This window comes from Eimeria necatrix, genomic scaffold (assembly GCF_000499385.1).
Source record: "Eimeria necatrix Houghton genomic scaffold, Enh_scaff12, whole genome shotgun sequence".
Classification (NCBI taxonomy): domain Eukaryota; phylum Apicomplexa; class Conoidasida; order Eucoccidiorida; family Eimeriidae; genus Eimeria; species Eimeria necatrix.
The window spans coordinates 27925-48483 of record NW_013654875.1 but is presented as its reverse complement, the minus strand read 5'-3'; the positions used below and the strand labels follow the sequence as shown (position 1 = coordinate 48483).

Sequence of the window (20559 nt, the reverse complement as noted above, 5' to 3'; positions counted from 1 at the left end):
ATTTTAGAGGCGATTCTATCCAAAGTATACACGTTATTTTGTGCAGAGGAACGAGCGTTGTCGAGATCCACTAAGATGAACAGCGTCCATCCGTAAGCATTGTATGGCTGGAGGGAAAACTAACGGGCTCGCGGGATTCGCTATGCACATATATGTCACGTTCAGCAAATAGCTGAGCGGTGCTTTTTATACGGCTTTCCACTGGCGTTGCTAGTGATCCTCGGATCCGTAGCCCTGGAGATGTGAGCTCTCTGGCCTGAATTCAGGGTGCATGAAGATTTGGGACTGCGGTGTAGCTGTGAGGGCCCAATGAAGTAAATATAACAACTGAGCTTCAAGCAGAGAGAACACGAGACGTATCGACGACGCGACATGCTTGTTAGCACTGTTGGCCCGTTGCAGTTGACCCTGCTGCGCGCAGCGCGCTACACAATACTCGGACAGGCACATCACTTGGACTGCAGCCACTGAGGAACTCACGGGCAGGGAGCTAGTTAGCCTTTCTGCTGAGCTGTACGCGTGCTCGGAATTCCCATCGATTGTACGCGCTGTCTGAGCAGACCCATGGTACTTTACAGCGCTATCCATGGTGCATGCAAGACTCACACTGCAGGGCAGAATGCAGCCGATAACTTTTAGGCTTTGTTGATGCCTGTCGTGAAAACACCGTGGCTGTAGACCCTGTTGCAACGGCGGGCAACCGGGGCACTACAGACTAGCGAAGAGTTGCCCACTGAATGGCTGGATTTTGTGGAAATGCAAAATTAACAGTATTAGAAAAGCAAAAGAAGGCAAAATGCAGTTAAAGGGGAAATGCCAGTAAGGAACAGCTTCATGCAGTACTGCAAGACACACATGTGAGAGCACCAGCAGCGTGAGCGGTGGTGATAGCATCTCGCTTAGGGGCAACGCCTCTTTTCAATAGAAATTTTGAACTAAAAGTGCACATCTACGGGGAGTGGCACAGAAAACGTTTTCTTAATCCCCCTCTTCGGCTTGTACTGTCAAGGGGCCCCAAACGCGCAACTGAGGTTTCACATGGCCAGGGGCCCTTCCTGCCGCCTCCGCCAAAAGCAGCACAACAAAGATGCGTTAATGCTGGCTCCATCTAATCTGCAGATGATCTCTTCCGCTTGCAGCTGTACCAGGACCGCAGGCGCCAGCTACAGCAGGAACAGCAGCAGCAGCTGTTGCTGCTGAAGCCCTGCATACATGGAGATCCCTATATGTTCCATTTGTAGTGGTGCCACTAGCGTCTCATAGTGCCTCATGTAGCAGTGGCAGTGGCTTCTGGCGCGGAGGCATCTGTCTGTTTCGTAGACTTCTGGCTGTAGCTCTGCGTAGCATCAATGCCACAGCAGCGACTGCAGCACCAAGCAACAGCATCAGCATATGCAGAAGATGCAGGCTGGCTGTTTGGCTTCCACGCCACTTAGCTGCTCCGACTCACGTACTGTTGCTGCATCATCGACCGCAGCAAATATAACAGCGGTTGATGGCAATACGACTTGTATCACTCCTACAAGAGAAGCAGCGGCAACGGGTGAAAGAGCAGCGCCAAGTCCATTCCCCATGGGTAGAACAGCATCAGACACTCCCTCAGCACCAGCAACACCCGAAGTAACAATTAAGGCTGCTGGCTTGCCTGCAGCAGCTGCGGAGGATGCTGCAATGACAACTCCTGAAGACGCGCCCAGTGTTCAGCGTGGAGAATTGAGTATAGCAGCACCGGCAGGTACAGATGCAGAAAAAGCTGCTGAAGAAGCAGTAATAGCTGAGGCAGTCAATGATGCAGTCAGTGGGGCAAAAGTGGATGATGCAATCGGCCTGTACATGGAGGACCCCAGTAATTTTTCTCCAGTCGCGTCTAAAAGAAATCCCACAGATTCACCCGTATCTTGCCCACTCCCCCTAAGCGCGGCAGCAATAGGCGGCCCGTGGGCCCCCTCAGCAAGCATTAAGGTGTGGCATTCTCCTTCCTTGTCCCCAGGAGATAACCGAACAAAGTCTCCTGAGGACTCACCAGGGGCCCCACCAGAAGAGGCCTCAGTGACACCGCCTAGAGGGTCTCCTGCTAAACCCTTCGAAGAAACCTGCTTGGGGCACCTTTCGGAGATCCCGGAGGACTCATCTGAAAGGTGCTCTTTGGAGGCTGAGGCGGCGTGCAGGATCCACCCCAATACCCCTTCAAAGAACCCCCCCAAAAAGGCTCCCGGGGACTCTTCGGAGAAGGCTGTTACGGGTGGCTGTGAGTCCAGTGGGTTGGGCGACTCTTTTGGAGCAGTTACTAATGCATTTTTGGAATGGTGCAGCTGGGGAGACTCAGCTGAATTTCGAGGGGTTCCTGGGGGCCGCGGCGACGGCTGGGGCACCAGAAAACAAATTTTTGAGGGGCTTGTGGAAAGATGTCAGAGACAGCAGCTGGAACTACAGGGGCAGCTACGGCAGCAGCTACAGAAGCAGCAGAAGCAGTCGAAACGCGAAGCGGAACAACGGGAGAAGCCTCAGCAGCAGCAACGAAGGGCATCAGATTTGCCGAGAAGACAAATGACACAGCAGCAAGATGTGCCGTTGTTGCAACCGATCGATGCGACAGTCAACAAGCAGCAGCAGCAGCAGCATGGTGAAAAACAGCCTCCAAAGAAGGTTAATGAGGAGAAGCAGCCGCACGTGCAACAGGGCGAAGACCAGCGGCAACAACGGCGACGGTCCTACCAACAATTTTCTCGCCGTATTCGTTGCATGCCTTCCCTTGTTGAGGCTTTTCTGATTCTCGGGCCTTCAACAGCTAGGCCTGTCTTGGATTGCTGCGTCGGCGATTACTGCGAGCAGCAGCAGCAGAAGCTCTGCAGCTGCTGCTGCGAGGCTAACACCTTTCGGCAATCCAGAGATATGGCGTGTACTGCCGCTGCGGCCGCTGTTCCTGCTGCTGGAGAGGAGTCGGAGGCTTCTACTCCCCAGGAGCCTCTGCCAGACAAACAGCAGCAGGAGGAAGAAATAAACCCAGCAGAAAACACGAATGAAGGTACACCGCTAAGCAGCAGTGGTAGAAGCAGCAGCTACGGCAGCACCGATGATCTGCTGCAGCCTCGCGTCTGGTGGTGCTGCACTGGCAAGAACGTCCCCTGCCTGTTTCCCAAAGGCATTGTTCCTCCGAGGAGCAACAGTTGTGGCAGCAAAAAGAGCATTGACAGTAATACGAGCAGAAGTAATAGCAGCTGCTGTTACTCTAGCTCTGTCTGCAGCTCGAGTAGAGTGCACAGCTGTGGCTCCAGCAGAGTCCACAGTTTGTGCAGCGTTTCGCAAGGGTGCGCATGGGCTCCCGCTGCTGCTGCCGCAGAGTGCAGCAGCAGCAGTAACGCAGCATTGACACAACAGGCTATAGGGAGCAGTAGCACGTGCGGAAAAAGTAGTAACAGCAGCAGCAGCAGAAGCAGCAGTTACTGCTGTCGCAGCTGCAGCAGAAAGCAGGCAGATTCCTGCAGCAGAAGCGCAAGCAGAGGCAGTAGCAACCACAAAGGGGAGATGCATGCTGCGCGCATCGATGCAGTAAGTGCGGAAGGAGAATCAAAGGTCTGTTGTTCACATTTAAGGACAACAACGATGCAGCGAAGGAGCTGCAGGTGCAGCAGCTGCTTTAGCGGCTGCAGCAGCAAGCGTAGCATCAGCGACACACATCTTTGCTGCAGTAAGGAGCTGACAAGACGCCGCAGCACAAGTTGGCCTGAGGCTGGAAGCGAGACCCTCACGGCTACCAGAGGAGCAGATGCTGGTGATATTACGACATCTGAAACAAAACCAGCAGCAGGTGCAACAGCGAACATCAAGACAGCAACCGGCGCAGCAGATGCACCAGCAGTTGCAGCAGCAGCTGAAGAGAGTCCGGAGGCTGAGCGTAGGTCAAAGCATCACTCGTCTGCTATTGTCTGTTGCAGAGTCCGCAGCGTCGACTCCTGCAACAGGAGCAACAGCAACTGGGGAAGCAGCATCTATTACAAGGGGAGCTCAAGGAACATTCAGGGCTGCTGCAGCTGTAGTTACATCCCGAGCTTCGATGTAGCCGTCACACGCAAGGGCAAGCCCAAGATCGTAATTGTGCAAGAGATGGCGGCGAAGAGAGTACAAGCACCAAGGGAATCGCCAAAGGCAGAAAGTGCAGAAGAGCCCGCAACAGCATGGGCTGGAGCATGTACACCAGAAGAGGGAGGCTCTGACGCTTCGTGGCTGCCACCGGAGGTCCCCCCCGCAGCAGAACTATTCTGTTTCCCTAAGGGTGCAGCGCAAGTGCTCCCTCTCAGCAGTGGCTGTCTCTGCACCCTGCTGACGCCGCAGCAACAACGACTGGATGCTGCAGCACCGCTGTGCAGATCTCCTTGGCATTCATACTATCCGGATGCCTTGCAGGAGCTGCTGAGCTCACCAGTACAAGCGGCACCAACAGCAACCGCAATGGCCCCAGAGACAATGCTTGCAGTATCACAAACTGAGGTCCCGCATACAGCAGGAACAGCGCCATCAGCGACAACCACAACAGCGGGAACAGCACCTGCAGGCAATCCAAGATGCATGTGCGACTGGGGTGGGTGCCCCTGCGCATCTCTGTTGCGAGTGCATTCTCCGTCGTCTTCTGTTTTCGTCTTGACGGACTTTCAGGGCCGTCGTTTGTATGGACACTGCCTCCGTTTTTTCGAACTCGTAGCTATGGAGGTGCCTAACAACAACAGCTGCAGTCCCGTCAATGAGTGCAGCAAACGCACCGCTGCAGCACATGCAGAGGCTCCTGCTGAAAATGCAAGGAAGCCAGCAGTTGAAGCGCAGCAAGAAGTAGAAAAGGCGGAGGGGGAAGAATCAACTGCAGGAACACGAACTGCAGAAGATGCAAGGCCTGCAGCTGCTGTGGCAGACTCCTGTTGCAGTAAGCCACCTCTGTTGTATGTGGAGAGAGCATTCTGCATATTATCTGAGCTTCCCTTCTTTGGGGCCTTTCATGAGTGGCTGTGGTGCACGTACACTTCATACGCTGCACTCTGCCAAACTACTGCGTGCGCTTCCGGGGGCCGCATCGTACTGCAGAAGCAGCAGTACGTGCAGCAGCGGCTACTCCTGGCTTCACCTTTGCTGTATCTGCAGCAACAAGCGGAAAGGCTGGTGGCGGAAACGCCAGCTCCAGTGGCGGCGCACATATGGCAGGTGCTGCCGCTACAGCAATTTCATAACTTGTACAGCGATAACAGCAGCTGCCCTAATGGCTGTACGGGAAGGAATGGCAACAGCAAGTTTAGAAAAAACGACGGCTGTTCCTGCAACACGCTGAAGATTTCCGTGTCACTGTCATCGGCGCGTGCCCTCCATTTCGCGCTGCCCTCTCCTGGAAGCTTGCCGCTGCTGCAAGTAAGGTGCTGTTGCATCTATTGTGACAGCTGTTCTTGATGGATCTGTTGCTGCCGCAGCTGCAGTTGATATGGCGTGACCGCTAAATTAGGAATGGCCTGTGTTTCTTGTGTCTTGCGTGCTGCAGCTTCCCCTTGTGGATTTGCTAAAACATTTCCCCCTGGAATTGCTGTTATTAATTTTGCTTTTGTTGCTCTGCGAGAAGCAAATTGTCTTGCTCTCCGCATCTGTCAACCGACTAAGCCTGCTTCCGTGCGCACTCACAGGTCAGCTATGACAATGATAGCAGCAACGGCGAAGACTGCATGATAAAGGTATAGTGTTTATGCAGGTGTAGCAAGCAGGCGTCTGTCCAACACTACACGAGACTCCAATGATTCTGCAAGGGCAGCAGCAATGGCAACGTCACAACGGTGGCAGTGACTGTTTGAAAATTCCACTTTTACCGTTTTAGTTTTTTCCTCTGCAGTTTTGCATTATTTGCTGCTTTTGCTGTGATTATTTGGCGTTGTTTACAGCCTTGATGTATCCTCTAAGGTACTCACAAGTTTTTGTCCCGCTGCTTCCAGCCCCTCTAGTGCATTTTGTTTCTATGCCGCTCCCCTTCTGCGTGGGCATGCTGACACCACAGCAGGAAAGGCAGGAAGCCACGGCTGAACTGCTGCAGCCACCAGGAAAGGGTACCAGCAGCAGCAGCAATTACCGGAGGCGCGGCGGCGCTCCCAGAGGGAGACCAGCACCCCCCGCAGTTTATGTGTGCACGATTCCTGATTTTTCAGCAGCCGCAACGAGTGCAGCCGCGGGAACAGCAGGAACGAATAGCACCAGCAGCAACTACAACGGCAACTGCACGAATACCGTGTCTGGCAACATGCTATACGCCATCAATATGTTTGCTCAGTCTTTGGATAGCTTTCCGCTTGGTTCGTCCTGGAGTTTTTTAATCTTTTCAAGCGGTGCTGTTGCTGGATGCCTTTTGACTCGGCATCGTAACCAGAACGAGCCGTTGAAGTTGCAGCGCTTGCCGCTGGAATTTTCTTGCTGTTTGTACCCCGTTCCATCGTAATTGTCACTGCTATTTCTGCCGTCCTTAAGTGAGCAACGAAGTTTAATGAAGAAGCTTTGTTGACTTGCCTTTGACGTATTGGTGCCGGTGCTGTTGCAGGCGTTTATTTGGTAGACCTGGACAACTGCTCTGTCTCCCTCTCTCACGTTGCGTTCGCGACAGCAGCGGAAGACTCGCAGCAGCGCGAGCTACTTGGACCTTCCGCCACCGCAGCAGCAGCAGCTACAGCAGCGGAAGCAACAGCAACAGCAGCAGCGCCTGGAGCTGCGCCTTGGGGACTCCCTCCTCTGCCAATAGCCATGCTAGGGCAGCTCGTCTCGAGCCTTGTACCTCTACTTTGTGGAGATTTAGTTGCGGCTGCAGCAGCAGCGGCTGCAGCAGCAGCAATAGTAGACGAGAACTTGACCAGCCAGCAGCGGAAGATGTTACACCGTCACCAGCAGAAGCAGCACAAAAAAAGGAGACAGCAGCAGCAACCCCAGATTCCTGCATTTCTTCCCTCCAATTGGCTGTTGTTGCGAGACAGCATTGCTGCCCACACTGCAGAAGAAGCAGCAGCATACAGCGCACGCCGTGCTAGTAGTGGTTCTGGTAATGTGAATGGCGCCAGCAGCTTAGGTGCGTCAGCAACAGCAATGCATCAGTCTCAAGGCGCAACAAAGGGTGACCCTCTGCAGCTTTTGCGCACGAGCAGTACCAACCAACAGCAGCAAAGGCTGCTGCTTAGCCCTTACGGAAGGGGCTTGAGCAGCGCTAGCTTCGGTACCGCCTCAACCGCTGGTATCGCGGGGACTGCAGGTGCTGGCAGCTGCAGGAACAGCAACAGTAATGCAAGCCAGAGAGGTGGACCCTCGCGCACTCACAGTGGAGCTCTGCTGTCTGTTTTTCGGTTCTTGAATCTTTTGCCCCCCGGGAAGACGGAGCAGCAGCAGCTGCAGCAGCAACATGGCTTGCAAGTGCAGCTGCAACACTTACCACAGCCCGCCAAGCTGCAACTGCAGCAGCAACAACAGCACAGGAGAGACAACTGGCTCTGGAGGCTGTGGGGGCAGCGGCCGTCCGCCGCTGGTGCAGAAATAACGGATGCTGCAGCAGCAGCTGCCGCTGCTGCGTCAGCAGCGACAGTAGCAACAGGACGCGGAGGACCGGGGCAGCCTGCACTTCTCCGCTATTCATCTGTTCCTGCTGGAGCGAAGGCTGCGGCTGCCGCTGCTGATGTGACCACATGGATGCGGTCGAAGGAATCGAAACAACGGCAGAATGCGTGGCAGGAGAATTTACAAGAAGTGCAACAAGAACAACCAAAGCAACTGCAGTTAGAGCAGCTGGAACGACTGAAGCAGATGGAGCCCCATATGCTAAAGCAGGAGCAACCAAAGCAACTACAGGAAGAGCCGCACCACAAACTAAAGCATGAGGAGCAGCAACAAAAGCAACAACAGGAGCAGCATTACTTTGAGAAATCAAACAATTCCGTGCCCATTACAACTCCAGGGGTTTCCCCCGCAGCAAAGCTTGCTGCTTCGAGTGAAGCAGAATCTGCTGAGGCTATTGTTTCACAAGGGCACCAGCATGGGCCCCTGCTGGAACAACAATCACTGTCGCTGCTAGAGCAGAAACAGCGGCCAGCGATACCTAGCAATCGGGGGCGGAGGGGAGTGTCGCTTTTGTGGCAGCGGCAATGCAGAAGCAGTAGTGAAGTTTTTGAACGAAGTAAAGCTTGGGGCACAGGAACAAGGCCCTCAACTGCTGCAGCAAGGGGCGTTACTGCACCGTCTACAGCTGCAGCAGCGGTATCGGGGGCCAGCAACAGAGATGAGCTTTGGGGCCCCGGCACTGCGATCTCCTCAGCGCCAGCGACATTCATTGCTGCAGCAGGAGTGTATGATGGCGCCGCTGCAGTGGCTTCTGCAGCGACAGAATCGAGTAGTAACTTGCTCCCTGTGTGGCGTGAGTTTTCAGGAGTTTCCTTTGAGTCCTCTGAGGAAGGCGACACGTTGACTTTATCAGCTGTCAACACTGGCACTCAGGACGTGTGTGCTACTACACCAGTTGCTGCTGCCCCCAGTAGTGGCAGCGGCGATTGTATTTCCAACACGGAGCATTCGCCTCCTCCGCAGGCAGAGGCTGCAACGGAAAAAGAAGAAACAGATATGGCAGCAGCAGCCGCTGCGCTTCGTATTGCTGCACTGAAACAGGCAAGCACTGTATGCGCACAGCCCCAAATTCACCCTCTGGATTCAGCAGAAAACCCACTTGGGTTTTTCGGTGATTGGAGCTCTTCCCTGGCTATTGACACGTGCTGCCAGCAGCGGCAGGAGGAGCAGCAGCGAGTACAGCAAAAGCAGGCGGACGCAGCAGCAGACGCAGCAGTTCGGGAGGCTTTCCTTCGTTTTTTTGTGGACTTGCTGAGGGGTTGCAACACTTTCACAGGATGTCGACGTGAGGGGCTTGCAGTTGGGGCTCGTGGGGGCGCTTTGAAAGGCAAGGAAGCCTCTGCCCAAGCAGGCAGGTCAAGGGGACACGGGTTGCCCAAAGAAGCAGACCCTTTGGTTCAAGAAATTTGCAGCACGCAAGCGTTCGCGAGCTTTTTACAGCTCCAGGATGAGGCAAGGGCTGCGGAGCTGCCGGAGCTTCCTCCGGGAGTGCTTTTACAGAGGCACGCAGAGGCCCCCTACGGCGCTTCTCCTGGAAACTTGTATGAATCTGGCAAAGATCCTTTGGGAGCTTTACGGGCCCCGAGTCCCCGTTCTATTCGCGCCGAAAAGGAAGCAGCAGCTGCTGCCGCTTCCTACTGTAAGCCTTTCTGGGCCTGTGACGCCGACAGAACAGCCCGTTGGAAAAGCAGCAAAGGCAGCCCCGTCAGCAGTGCCAATCTCCCAACAGCAGCAACTGCTAAGACGAAAACAGAGGGTGCGACGCAGCCGGAGCCGACAGCTTCCCACAGTGTTTCGCATTATTCATGGGGATGTTGTGTCCCTTGCGGAGTTAAGTACACTGTCCCCGTCAGGCCGTACTCTGCAGCTCCCGCTGCTATCTCCAGCAGCAGCAGTATCACTATGAAAAGCAGGGATCACCTTGTAGATGAGGGCATGACTGTGCTGCTGCGGCCAAGGTGGCCTCTATCGTGGCCTTCTGCCTCTCTGAGGACTGCAAAGAAGTGCGTGTCATCCAGACAATCTAAACGCTCCTGGAGTAGCAGTAGTAGCAACAGAATCGGCACTAGTAGCAACAACAGTGGCACTGAGAGCGGGCGCTAAGTAGCGAACTCCGGTCAGGACACATGCAGGTGAAGACGTGGTCCTCTTCGTCGCGCTGCGTGTTAGTAGTAGCGGCAACAGTGTATACTGCAAAATTTGGCCGTACGTGGTCGTTCTGCTGATTAGATCGAGAGCAGCCGCTGCATCAATGGAATCATTCGATTTGGGGAGGCTCAAGCAACGCCAGCGATGATACTGTCCAAAACTGCTGCGGCAGGAGCCGCAATATTTGTAGCAGGACAAAAGACATGTGGGTGAATAGGACCAGTAGCAACAGGAGTTCGTCACATTGGTAAGGGAACATTTTTCTGTTTTCTGCGAGGGAATTACCCTCGTAAAGTTTAGCAGGGAGGTCCCTGTAGTCTTTTTTTAAATATTTAACTCTCTACACAGAGCCAAGCTTATTTTCTGAAGTGTTTTGTGCATATTTGCGTGTGGGACACCTATTTGCATCACTGCACTCCACACTTGCCAAAGCATACCTATGTCAGCACATAATGGATATATGTGTTTGAATGCTGAGTGCGTAAATGCATATTATGTACATACGCGTACATATATGAACATAGCTGTACACGTATGCGTGCATGGGAACCCTCAAATGCATACCTGTACATATATATTCATTTAGGTGTATCTGTATGAATTATCTAATCTTCGTATTGGAGTCCCAGCACTGTGTATGTACAAACGTCAACTCATTTAAAAGAATAAGTTTTGTTTAAAAAGAAGCAAGCAAACGGTTGCAAAGGAGAACAGATTCTCCCTGTGACGAGCCTTAAATTTTAATTCCCTAGTCTCGGCGAATGCACAAAGGCATGCACCGGAAGTCTATGTACAACGAAGGCGAAGAAGTACGTCTCCTTACATCCAGCACATCTAAATGCATTTTACATGGTTCCTTCGTGGAAGCGTTGATTCCTGTCGAAAAACCCACTTTTGCAGTTCTCTCTCCCAGTTTTCGAAATGAAAATATGAGAGAAGTCGTCAGAGGCCTTCACTGCACCTCTCGATCCGACACACGCACGCACAGCAGATGTCATTTTACGTTTATGTACCGTATGCCCTTTAACCCCTAGATGCACTTTGCATTTTTACAGTGAATACAACTTACGTGTATGTACCGTATACGCCTCAACCCAGAGATGCACTTGGGATTGTTACAGTGACTTCAACAATCTGCACAATACCCGGGGTGTTACGTAGTTCGCGTATACACTGACGCCTGCGGGTCTACAAAAGTCTGGGTGAAGTCGCCTTCAAGTATTTGTTCTTGTAGACTTCACACGTTCTCCACGCGTGCCTCTGTAAGTGTATTCTTCGAAGCGAGAAATTACCCTGCATACTATCCCACGCACGCTCTGTCGTACCCCTGTAGTGTCAGCACGTAGACGAGCGCTCCAAGTAATATAACGCACGCACGCTCTGCGTCAGCCTAATCGTGCCTACACGTGCAGCCTCAAGCCTCCGGAAAAGTATCCAGACACATGATGCTGCTCTGTGGATAGTCAATAACATGAAAGAGCTGTGCTAGTCAATGACATGAAAGAACAAGAGAAGATGATCCGATGGACGACGAGGGTATCGATCCCTCTACCTCTCGCATGCTAAGCGAGCGCTCTACCATTTGAGCTAGACGCCCGCGGACACACACCAGCTTCCTCATTTAACATTCCTTAGTAAAGGCACGGCACTTACTGGGCAGGGACTCTGCACGCATGATCTTCACACTTACTGGAGTCCCCACAACCTCTTAATTGGAGCTGCAACGACTTCACCTTCAGCACCTACCAACATCTGTGCTTTTTCCTTCAACTAGATCCTGTATTTTATCACAAAGTAACTGGCAAAGCTACGTGCACACCCGACTAGTCACCTAAAGATGTGAAGCAAAACTCTGTATCCCATGTAATGCAGTGTCTGGAAACGGAAGCATCACCCGCGAGAACTACCGTTTCCCCAACATATCCTGCAACTGGAGATCATGTTTCAGTCCGACGTGAAGCAAAGTCTATTCCTAATAGAAATAAGTTTCATAGCTGGAAAAAGTGCTGTTGACGGGCCGTAGTAGAACGCGGCAATGAAGACAGCCCACCGGCGCGCACCAGACATTTCTCTCAACGTAAAATCCTGTCTCATTTCGTTTGTTTAGTTAGTGCTTCAGGGGGTTTAAACACTCAACACGCCGTTCTCTGCTGTTGTTGCAGCTCTAGCTGCAGCAGTAGATGCTACAGCTGCTACTGTTGGCGTCGTTGCGCAAAGTCGCAGCCGCTCTGTTAGCGGTTTTGTGTGCCGTTTAGCGCTTCATCTGGCGGACTCATCGATAGGCCTAATCTCATAGTGCAAACTTGTTTATTCTGGCACTGAAGCCCAAGAGTATGGACAGAAAGGGGAGAAGTGCAGCACAGCCCTTTCTCTACAGCCCTTTAATTCTGCAGCCAGAGCGGTAGGAGTAACGGCAGGATAGGCGGGAGCGGGAAGAGTAGCCTCAACCTGAACTAGATTCCTTTTTTTGTTACCCTTATTTGAGAGAAAAAGGATTTTTTCATTCCAGGTCCCTCCACTTTGGGCGTCTAGCTTGCCATCTGAACAGCCTCAGCCGCTAGTCCGTCTACTGCCGGCTTTCCTTTTGTCTGCTATCTTTCTAAGGCGGATTCTCAGTTCCTCATTCTTGCTTTTAACTGTGTTTATCTCACTGCGGCCCTAAGGAGCAGCAGAGCCTCCCTCAGCCCGTGCCGGGCGCCACCGCTGCAAGCGGCAGCTACTGGACTCCTCTGTTGGCACTTCCATTGCGTCTGTGGGCAACCGCTTTCAGCGAAACCCCACCAGATTTGAGCTGAGGAGCAGAAGCAAGCTGCTCTTTCGCGGCCGGGACGCTTCGGTACGGCAGCTTCATCATCACGCAGGAATCGCGGCTGCTGAGGAGCGACGGCCGTAGTAGCAGCAGTAGCAGCAGAGTAACTGTGACAGGTTCAGAAAAAGCGTGGATACTAGCGGCAGAAGGAGCAGTTGGGGAAAAGCAGAGTTTATCCGAGCAACAGCAGGGGCAGTCCTGGTTACAGTAGCACCTGGAGCGGGAAGGCAGCAATAGGCATCGACACCTGCTGCAACAATTTCATCAGGTGCAACAGCAGCAAGCGTGGGGCTGCAGCGGCTGGCGGGGGGCTGCAGTGGCCGAACTGAGGGATAGTGTTGCTCCCTACCCCCGCCAGCACATTCATTGACAGTAGCCTCAAAAGCCTTAGACAAATCAACGGCACTCAGAGAAGCGCAAGCGGAAAAGGCTACATCAGGAACTGAAAATGGGGTTCAGTTCAGCCTCAGCGGCTGAGATGGGTCTCAGCAAGACGGAATATGAAGATGCTGTCAATCTTGAAAAGCTTTACTTTCTCGCGAACAGCCACGATCAGTGCGCTATTTGCGGCAGAGGGGTAATATACTGCTTGTTCTGCTGTTAGTTTTTTTGCAGTTTTAAGCGCCGCGGAATTATGCAATGTTTCTTTATTCGTGTGGTCTTGTGAAAATGTGTCTTGCCTGCTGCCTGCTCTCTTGGGTTACTCAGGGAGTCTGTTCAGTGGATCTCCAGCGTTATGAATTTCTTTGCGCGGGCTGTAGCTCAGGGAAGAGCTCGGCAAAGAAAATTGGGACAGACAGATTCACAGCTTTCGAAGTTCAAAAAATGTTGAATAAATTTGGGTGAGTCTAGGGCACACAAGTGGGAGTGAATGCAAAGATATTTAAGTAGGCCGAGAGGGGATTGAGACGCGAAGACCCAGATATTGGCACTCACAGTTACAGGTCTAGAGATAGCACTAGACACGTTAGAGGAGTGCAGTTGCACAGGAGGAGAGGCGGATAAGACATGGAGACAAAAGGAGACAAGCAGCGACAGGGAGGTTGGTAAACGTGTACTGACAGAAGGGGATAGATACAAAGGCCCTCGTGGGCAGAAAGATAAACATACAGGGAATGAGAAGGGAGAGTACAAAGTTATTAGATGCGCCTAGCACTTTAAAATTCAGGGGACAGGGAGAGGTCCTGCTTATTTCCACTTTCCCGCTTTGTTTATGCGCGTGGCTTCCATGCACCTTACAAGTTTTTCGGGTCTGCACTCCGTATCTTGCTCCCACGTCTCGTTTCGTCCTGCAGCCATGCGTTTGGTTGTCCTTGTCCACTTCTCGTTATGCATATATATATGTATATATATACCGCTGCTCTTGGCTCTGCAGTATCTTTCTCTGTAGCTGCGTGTACTTCTGTTCTGCCTGATTGTGCGCCTCTTTTCCTTTCTGAGCTTTATGGTTCCGCCGTAGGGGCAACAGTAGCAGCAGCACCCGTGATAGTGGCGGAGGTAGCAGTAGGTCTCATCGCCGCTCATCCTCTTCAGCGAGGGCCCCTGATAGAAGAAGGCGCCACGGCCGCGGCCATTCCAGGAGGAGGGAAACACCATCCTCGTCGAGCGAATCCCCTGACATGAGTGATGTATGCTTCAGTCTCATCTGCTGCAGCACTGGATCTGCTTACGCCATCTCCTCCTGCGTGTCTGTGCCATGTGTGTTTCGGCATCATTGTGTCTGTGGGGCCCTGTTCAGTCTCTTACGTTTATCTTTCCTGTGCGTCTCCATCCATGCCTGCACCTGCAAAACGCAGAACTCTGTATATGATTTTTCTTGTGTACTTGTGTGTTTGCATCAGCTTGTGCATGGCACAGTTCCATTACTCAAACAGACCGGCACAATTAGGCGTTCACACATTTAGAGTGCAGATAGCAGACACGCAAACGTTTTTTACAAATATACGTGCACGTGCACATGAATTCGTACATTTCTCTGTGCATTTGTATGCACATTAACGCTTCGGCAAAGTGTAGCCGAGCGAAGTTGCATTTTTTTGCTTTTCTGTAGGACTCTCCGCCACGGGCCACCTGGGCTGCGTCGAGGCCACGAGGATCCCGCGCAGAGAAAAGCAGCAGCAGACGAAAGGGAGGTGCCCCCCAGGAGGATTTCGTTTCATCTGGCTGGCCACAGCCGAGTAGCAACCTTTGGACGGGCGCAGCAGACACAGGGGCCCCACAAGGCTGCCAGCAAAATGCTCTTCCTGGTATGGGAGGGCTTGCAGGCATGGGTATGGCACCTGCGCCTCATGGGCAGCAACAGCAGCAGCAACCGCAACAGCATCAACAGCAGAACGCTAGTATGTGGAGGCAGGGACAAGCCCCACAAAGTCTTATGGCACCAGGCTTGCAGCAGATGCAGATGCCTCAGCAAGGAGGGCCTCTTGGCTCACTAATAGATCCGTCACAACAACAATGGAGGGCGCCCGGAGGTCTCCAGCCGCAACAGCACATGCTGCAGCAGCCCATGATGCCGCAGATGCAACCGATTCAGCAGCCAAATAGTTCATTGTTTGGCATGCAGCAGCAGCCGCAGCAGCAGCCTTTTGGGATGGGAGGGGCTCTACCAAATCGTTCTCCACAGTTGATGTTGCAACAGCAGCAGCACCAGAATTCCATGTTGCAGCAGCACCAGCCGCCAAATCATTTGCTTCAAGTACAGCAATTGCCGCCGCAGCAGCAGCCACAACAGCGAAACCCCTTTGCGAGCATGCGGGGCCCCCAGCAACCGGCAGCAAGGCCATCCAATCCATTTGCTTCATTACAGGGATCCCACTTTGGGGGAAGTCCATTTCAACAACAGCCTCTGCAGCAGTCGCAGCTTCAACAACCAATGCAGCCGCCGCAGCAGGCAATGGGCATGCAGCAAACATACAGGCCACCGGCAGTGCAACAGCAGTCGACGCCTTTCGGGACTCCCGTGGGGGCTCCTGTCGGATCAGCAGTCACGTCTTCCAATCCCTTCGCGTCGATGAATCAATCCAAGTGAGCAGCAGCTCATTGCCGCTTACGTAGCATATTTCTTCTGCCTTAATTATTCATGACCACAGTTGGTGGCCGTACCTATCCGTTCCCTTAGTACGTAATTTTGCTTTGACTGGTCAGTCTGGTCATGTGTTTCGCATCTGCTCGGCTCGGCTTCCATGGGTGTTGTGATGCTCTGTATTTGCCGTTGCATTACTCCCACGGTTGCATTTGCGCGTATTTCTTGACTTGCTTGCTCTGTATGCCACATCGCAGCTTTCCCTGCGTGTAATTGCTTTGGACGTGTGGCGCAGCGGATGGGCAGGGGCAGGAGGGCCTTCTTTCACGGCGAATACCTTCAATTCATCTATTTGGTGAGGGGCTCTAAACAAGGAGCCCCCGTAGGCGAAGTTGCGAACCCTTTGCCGTATTGAATGATCTAGTATGTCAACAGCTGCTTCTGCGAATACAGCATATCTCAAAGCAGTACCACCTGTGCTACAGGCGGAAACAAAGGAACAGGGGGTTGGGAAAGCTATAGCGAAACTGACCCTGTCTGGGCGGTATGATTCGAATTGGAGCTTGACGTTTGGTGCTGCTGCTTACGCTGAAACACCGGCGACAGCAGCAATGGCTGCTACAGTAGCCGCAGCAGAGTTTGCTGCAGTAGACCCACTTTGTGCATCCCGTCACCTTGGGTATGTGTGTTTTGCAAGAAGCATATCAGCCTATCTAGGAGATATGACGGAAACGCTACGTGAAGTGAATATTAAGGTCGTACGAATGGCGATGCCGACGCCAGAGCGGTTCCGAAGTCAGCATTTTAGTTTAGCAGCTTCAAATGTGTTAAGTGGTTCGCTTGTACTGTGGGTGGTCAGCAATGGATGCGTTTAGCAGCATAGCAATTCATCTTTGCAAGGGAAACATTTAGTATCAGCAACTGCAAAAGAGGTGCGGCAGCCCGCAGTGACGGGTTTAACGCCAAGGACTTATGGACTCTGAATCGTTGCGGAGTTCTCTTCGTTTTTCTAGTGGAGCCCTAGGTCAGCCTTCACTGTTCCCGAGGTCTAGGTACACCCAAGGTTTGGGGGCTCATAGTTCACACAGTAGTTGCTGCTTGCTAAGCTTGTACAGATTAGCGGAGCTGACAGAGGAAAGATAGGCGGTGCCTGCCGTTGCAGCGCAGAACTAGCTACTGCAGCGTCTGCCGCAGTGGTGGCATGCCCCATCGAAGCGTGCGCTAGTGCATTGTAGCTTCTGTAGCTGGTGCAGTGTGCGCTCCCAGCGCAGCCTGTAGCACAGACAGCAACGCCCAGTTTGGAATGCGGCAACAACCTGGCGCTGCCGACAGTACACCTGCTGGAGCAGCAACGGCGCTGTAGCCTACAATAAGAGCTGCAGAGTCTGCGTACTTCTAAGGGGTCTTCGAATGGCCAAATAAGGGAGGCGACAGGTGGTACCCCCGCTGCTGCCTGCAAGAAGTCTTCTCCCGTGCAGCAGCAGCCACAGGGAGGCCCACCACTAAGCCTGCATATCTCGCCTTCCACCCAAGAAAGTACTCGGATGCTTCTTAGGACCGCTGCTTCCTTGTGAGCGTTTCCGGCCGCTAATATGTCGCTGCTGCTTGCACAGCATAAATCCTCAGGAAGACAGAGGCCTGCATCAACCGCCTCTTGTAGCAGCAATTCAGCAGCAAGAGAAGCAGTATCGCCCTGGATGCTCTCAGTTGGTTGCGCTCCATGGCGGATCAGCAAGTTTACCAGATCGGGAGCCCCTGCAGTTATTGCTGCATGGAGAGGAGGCTCGCTGATGCTGCCATTGCTGCTGCGGTTTACGTCTGCCCCCAAAGCAAGCAGCTTCGTTGTCGCGAGGAAGTTGCCTTCTCTACATGCCTGAAGGCAGCCGCACCACTCATTGTGGAAGCTATTTTTGCTTGGCTCGTGGTCTCGCAACAAAAAGAACATCAAATGCCAGCGGCTTACATGAGCATTCACAGCTACACGGCGGCGAGCAGCTTGAGTTCCAGGGAGTGGCAGGAAGGGATAAACAGAAGAACGATCAGAGACAAAGTCAAGGAACATAGAAGAATATGCTTTGGCATGAGTCCGTTAACAAGGCGACGGACAATACAAAGACCTAAAAAGGACAATATGTTGCAATCGACATGGGTTTGTGTTTGACCGGACCTGTAGGAGAAGAAATGCCATCTCTTCAGCTTGTTGGATGAGCGACAGGCGATAATACAGAGGCACTGCATGCTGAACGGCCTGCGGCGCCTCCAGAGCTCCATGGAGGCTGCAGCGAAAGGGCTTTCTTACAGCTAGTCTGTAGGGCCGACAAAGAGCAAAGAGCGACAGAAAAGTAGGAGATACATAACCAAACGAAGTACACAGAAATAAGGGTCCGGTGGGGGCATTCCCTAATAGTGAGACTGTTCCGCTAAACAAACAGACCATGCGTACAGGAACGACGTAAGTAGCAGACACAGTGGGAGCAGCGACACTCAAAACAATACGGCAAGCAGTACGGTCAAAAGCAGAAGGCACGCAAAGATACAAATGAACAGTTTTGGGAAAACACCCAGCAACGGAGAGCAGAATGGAGAAAAACGGAGAAGTGCAGGGCAGCCGATGGAGCAGCCAATGAGGAACAATAACCGGAGGCATAAAACGAGAGTCAGATAGGCGATGCAGGCCTCTGACACAGAGAAATGCCTGTACAAGATAAAGCCAAATGGAGCGACAAAAACGCAGAAGAGCACGGAGCCACACACAGAGAGAGGCCTGGCTGTTAAATGGTTCACCGCGTTTACCTAGCAATATCGCTGGCGTGCAGATGCTCAAGAGCTCGAATACACCTCGAAGCATCCGCGTGTCTTCGGAGGCGCAGTAACAGAACATCACGGGAGGGCCCAACCAGCTCCGCTCTCTCGCATAGCAGCAGACGGCAGCACAACACGGGGTGTTGCAGCGCTTTGTAGAGGCTTAGAAGCAACTCGGGACAGTGTTTTCTGATAGAGCACAACAGCAGAATAGAGAGAACTCGAGGTTAAATGGCACCCATGCCCTTGCACGAACCGGCCTGATGGCGTGAGGGCTTACAAGATAGCATGTTAAAGCAAAGAGCAGAAAACATGGGAAATACCACAACAGGGGCACCATAGTTGCGTGGAACCCCGAACTCCACAGGACGCAAGAGCTCACGTTGGCTCTATGAGCAGCAATGTGCCTCCTACAGGCAAAGCGAATGCCGCAGAGTGTAGCACTTGGAGGACGGCCTCATCACAGGGTCCTCGGGAATCTGTGTTGTCAGTCGTGCTGCGGGCGATAATGTCGTCTAGCCCAGCGACAAGCAAAATGAACCGAGACTGAAGCAGTGGCAGCTCTTCACTCAACATCCGACAGTCGTGACTCAACAGCATGCAACTTCCAAGGCCCTCATGAGCGCACTTTGCTGCTGCTGCCACTGCAGGTTCTGTTGCAGATGTTTTTGTTGCTGTTGACACTAATTTTCTGCTGCTCTGGGCCGCTGCAGTAAACGTTTGCAGTTTGCAGGCTTCCCGGGCCAAATGCAACGCACGCTGCGAGGTGTCGACCCCCACGTACCCCGACACTGCGCACGTGTGCAGCAGACGCACCTGAAAAGCAGGCAGTAGCAATTACAGCAAATGCACATGCTGAATCCCTACTGTAGTGCTTGCCATAAGAGCGCATTTTTCCATGGCAAACGAAAAGGGGCAGGAGAGCAGCCATACATGCGTTGGACGCGAGCCACACATCAACTCTAGAAGCGTGTGGGACACTGGGGCTAGAGGCTGCGCAATACGCCGACATCGCCTCTGTTGCTCTTCCGGAGATTGCTGCTGCGACGTGCTGTTGCGTGGGGCATACACCGTTAAGGCAGCTGTATGTGCGCCTTCCAGCAATACCTGCGCTGCTGCGTCCGTGGCGCTCAGCCTCAAAATTGGCTTAAGTATTTTTTGTAAATATCGGGTTGAGATAAAGTAGGCGACGCGGCCCCTGCCGTGCACCAAATCCCAGTACTGGGCCGTTGGGGCCGTGTCATCCATCTGATAGATTGAGGTAGGCTCACGAGATAAATAAACTCAAGTTGATCAGCTTTACAGCCAGCGGTGTTGCGTATCCGTTCAAGTCTCTACTGAATCCATCTGCCATCCAAATGGAGCGCCACACAGGTGAGGTGTACGGGGAAAGTAGCTCTAGTAAACGCAGATGGGAAGTCGCGCTGGCCTTGGGCGCGCTTGCAGTAGTAGCCATTGCATCTGGGCGCAGGTTTGGCTGGACTTGCAATACGCAGCACAGTGGCTCTTGAACCACCTGCTTAGTGTTTTCGAAGCAATGAATGAGGCTACTTCGAAGGGTTCGCCGCTGCAGATAGTTGCATTGCGCGCATTTCCAGCAGGCAGACCTCGGTACGAGTCCTTTCCTGTGGTACAAAGCCAGGATGGGCTATGATGTTGCCAAAGCCTTAAGTGCAGCATCAGTGAGCCGGAAGTCCACTTCGGTATATCCGTCCACAGGCAAGAATGAGAATGGAAAGAAGCTGTGATGGCATCGGGGCGGGAAAAGCGATATATGCGGCGCAAATTTGCAGCCTGAGGCAACCAGACTCGTTTGTCTTGTTATAAATTATTTTTCAAGTCTGCTTTGCAGATTTTTCATGAAGCTTTCCAACAAAAGGATGATTCTACCGCTCGATGCTGCCAACAACTGGTTTTCGAACGACGACCCGACGAACGGTTATGCTGCCAGTACGAAAATCACTTGAGCTAGGAATTATCATTAAGATGAATGTCAATTAAAACAGTTCACCAAAGCGAAACAAAGGGGTGCTAGCGATGTTCAAGAAGGGCATGCTGCAAGACAAGGCCCCCGTTTGTGTCTGCCAGGTAACACTGGGGATCGTGTCTTTGAATTGGTCAACCTGAGAATATTCCATAACGAAGCCTGCGCTGTGCAGTCTAG

At 52.7% G+C, this 20559-nt stretch overlaps 3 protein-coding genes across 3 annotated transcripts; 2 read left to right on the top strand and 1 right to left on the bottom strand.

The window, feature by feature from the left end:
- Nucleotides 1-1401: 1401 nt before the first annotated feature.
- Nucleotides 1402-9717, top strand: ENH_00010040 (hypothetical protein; the record flags this gene model as incomplete). The annotated part of the gene is made up of 4 exons (XM_013584079.1): nt 1402-5391; nt 5519-5657; nt 5910-6314; nt 6557-9717. 4 exons carry the CDS (start codon nt 1402-1404, stop codon nt 9715-9717), a joined length of 7695 nt encoding a protein of 2564 aa, XP_013439533.1.
- A 3332-nt stretch (nt 9718-13049) lies between these two features.
- On the top strand, nt 13050-15599 carry ENH_00010030 (major ampullate spidroin 2, putative; the record flags this gene model as incomplete). Its single annotated transcript, XM_013584078.1, has 4 exons — nt 13050-13148; nt 13280-13413; nt 14031-14199; nt 14622-15599. The coding sequence occupies 4 exons, from the start codon at nt 13050-13052 to the stop codon at nt 15597-15599; spliced, it is 1380 nt and encodes a 459-aa protein (XP_013439532.1).
- A 1215-nt stretch (nt 15600-16814) lies between these two features.
- On the bottom strand, nt 16815-19643 carry ENH_00010020 (hypothetical protein, conserved; the record flags this gene model as incomplete). Its single annotated transcript, XM_013584077.1, has 6 exons — nt 16815-16865; nt 16987-17466; nt 17761-17899; nt 18387-18584; nt 18778-19211; nt 19329-19643. The coding sequence occupies 6 exons, from the start codon at nt 19641-19643 to the stop codon at nt 16815-16817; spliced, it is 1617 nt and encodes a 538-aa protein (XP_013439531.1).
- Between the last annotated feature and the right edge of the window lie 916 nt (nt 19644-20559).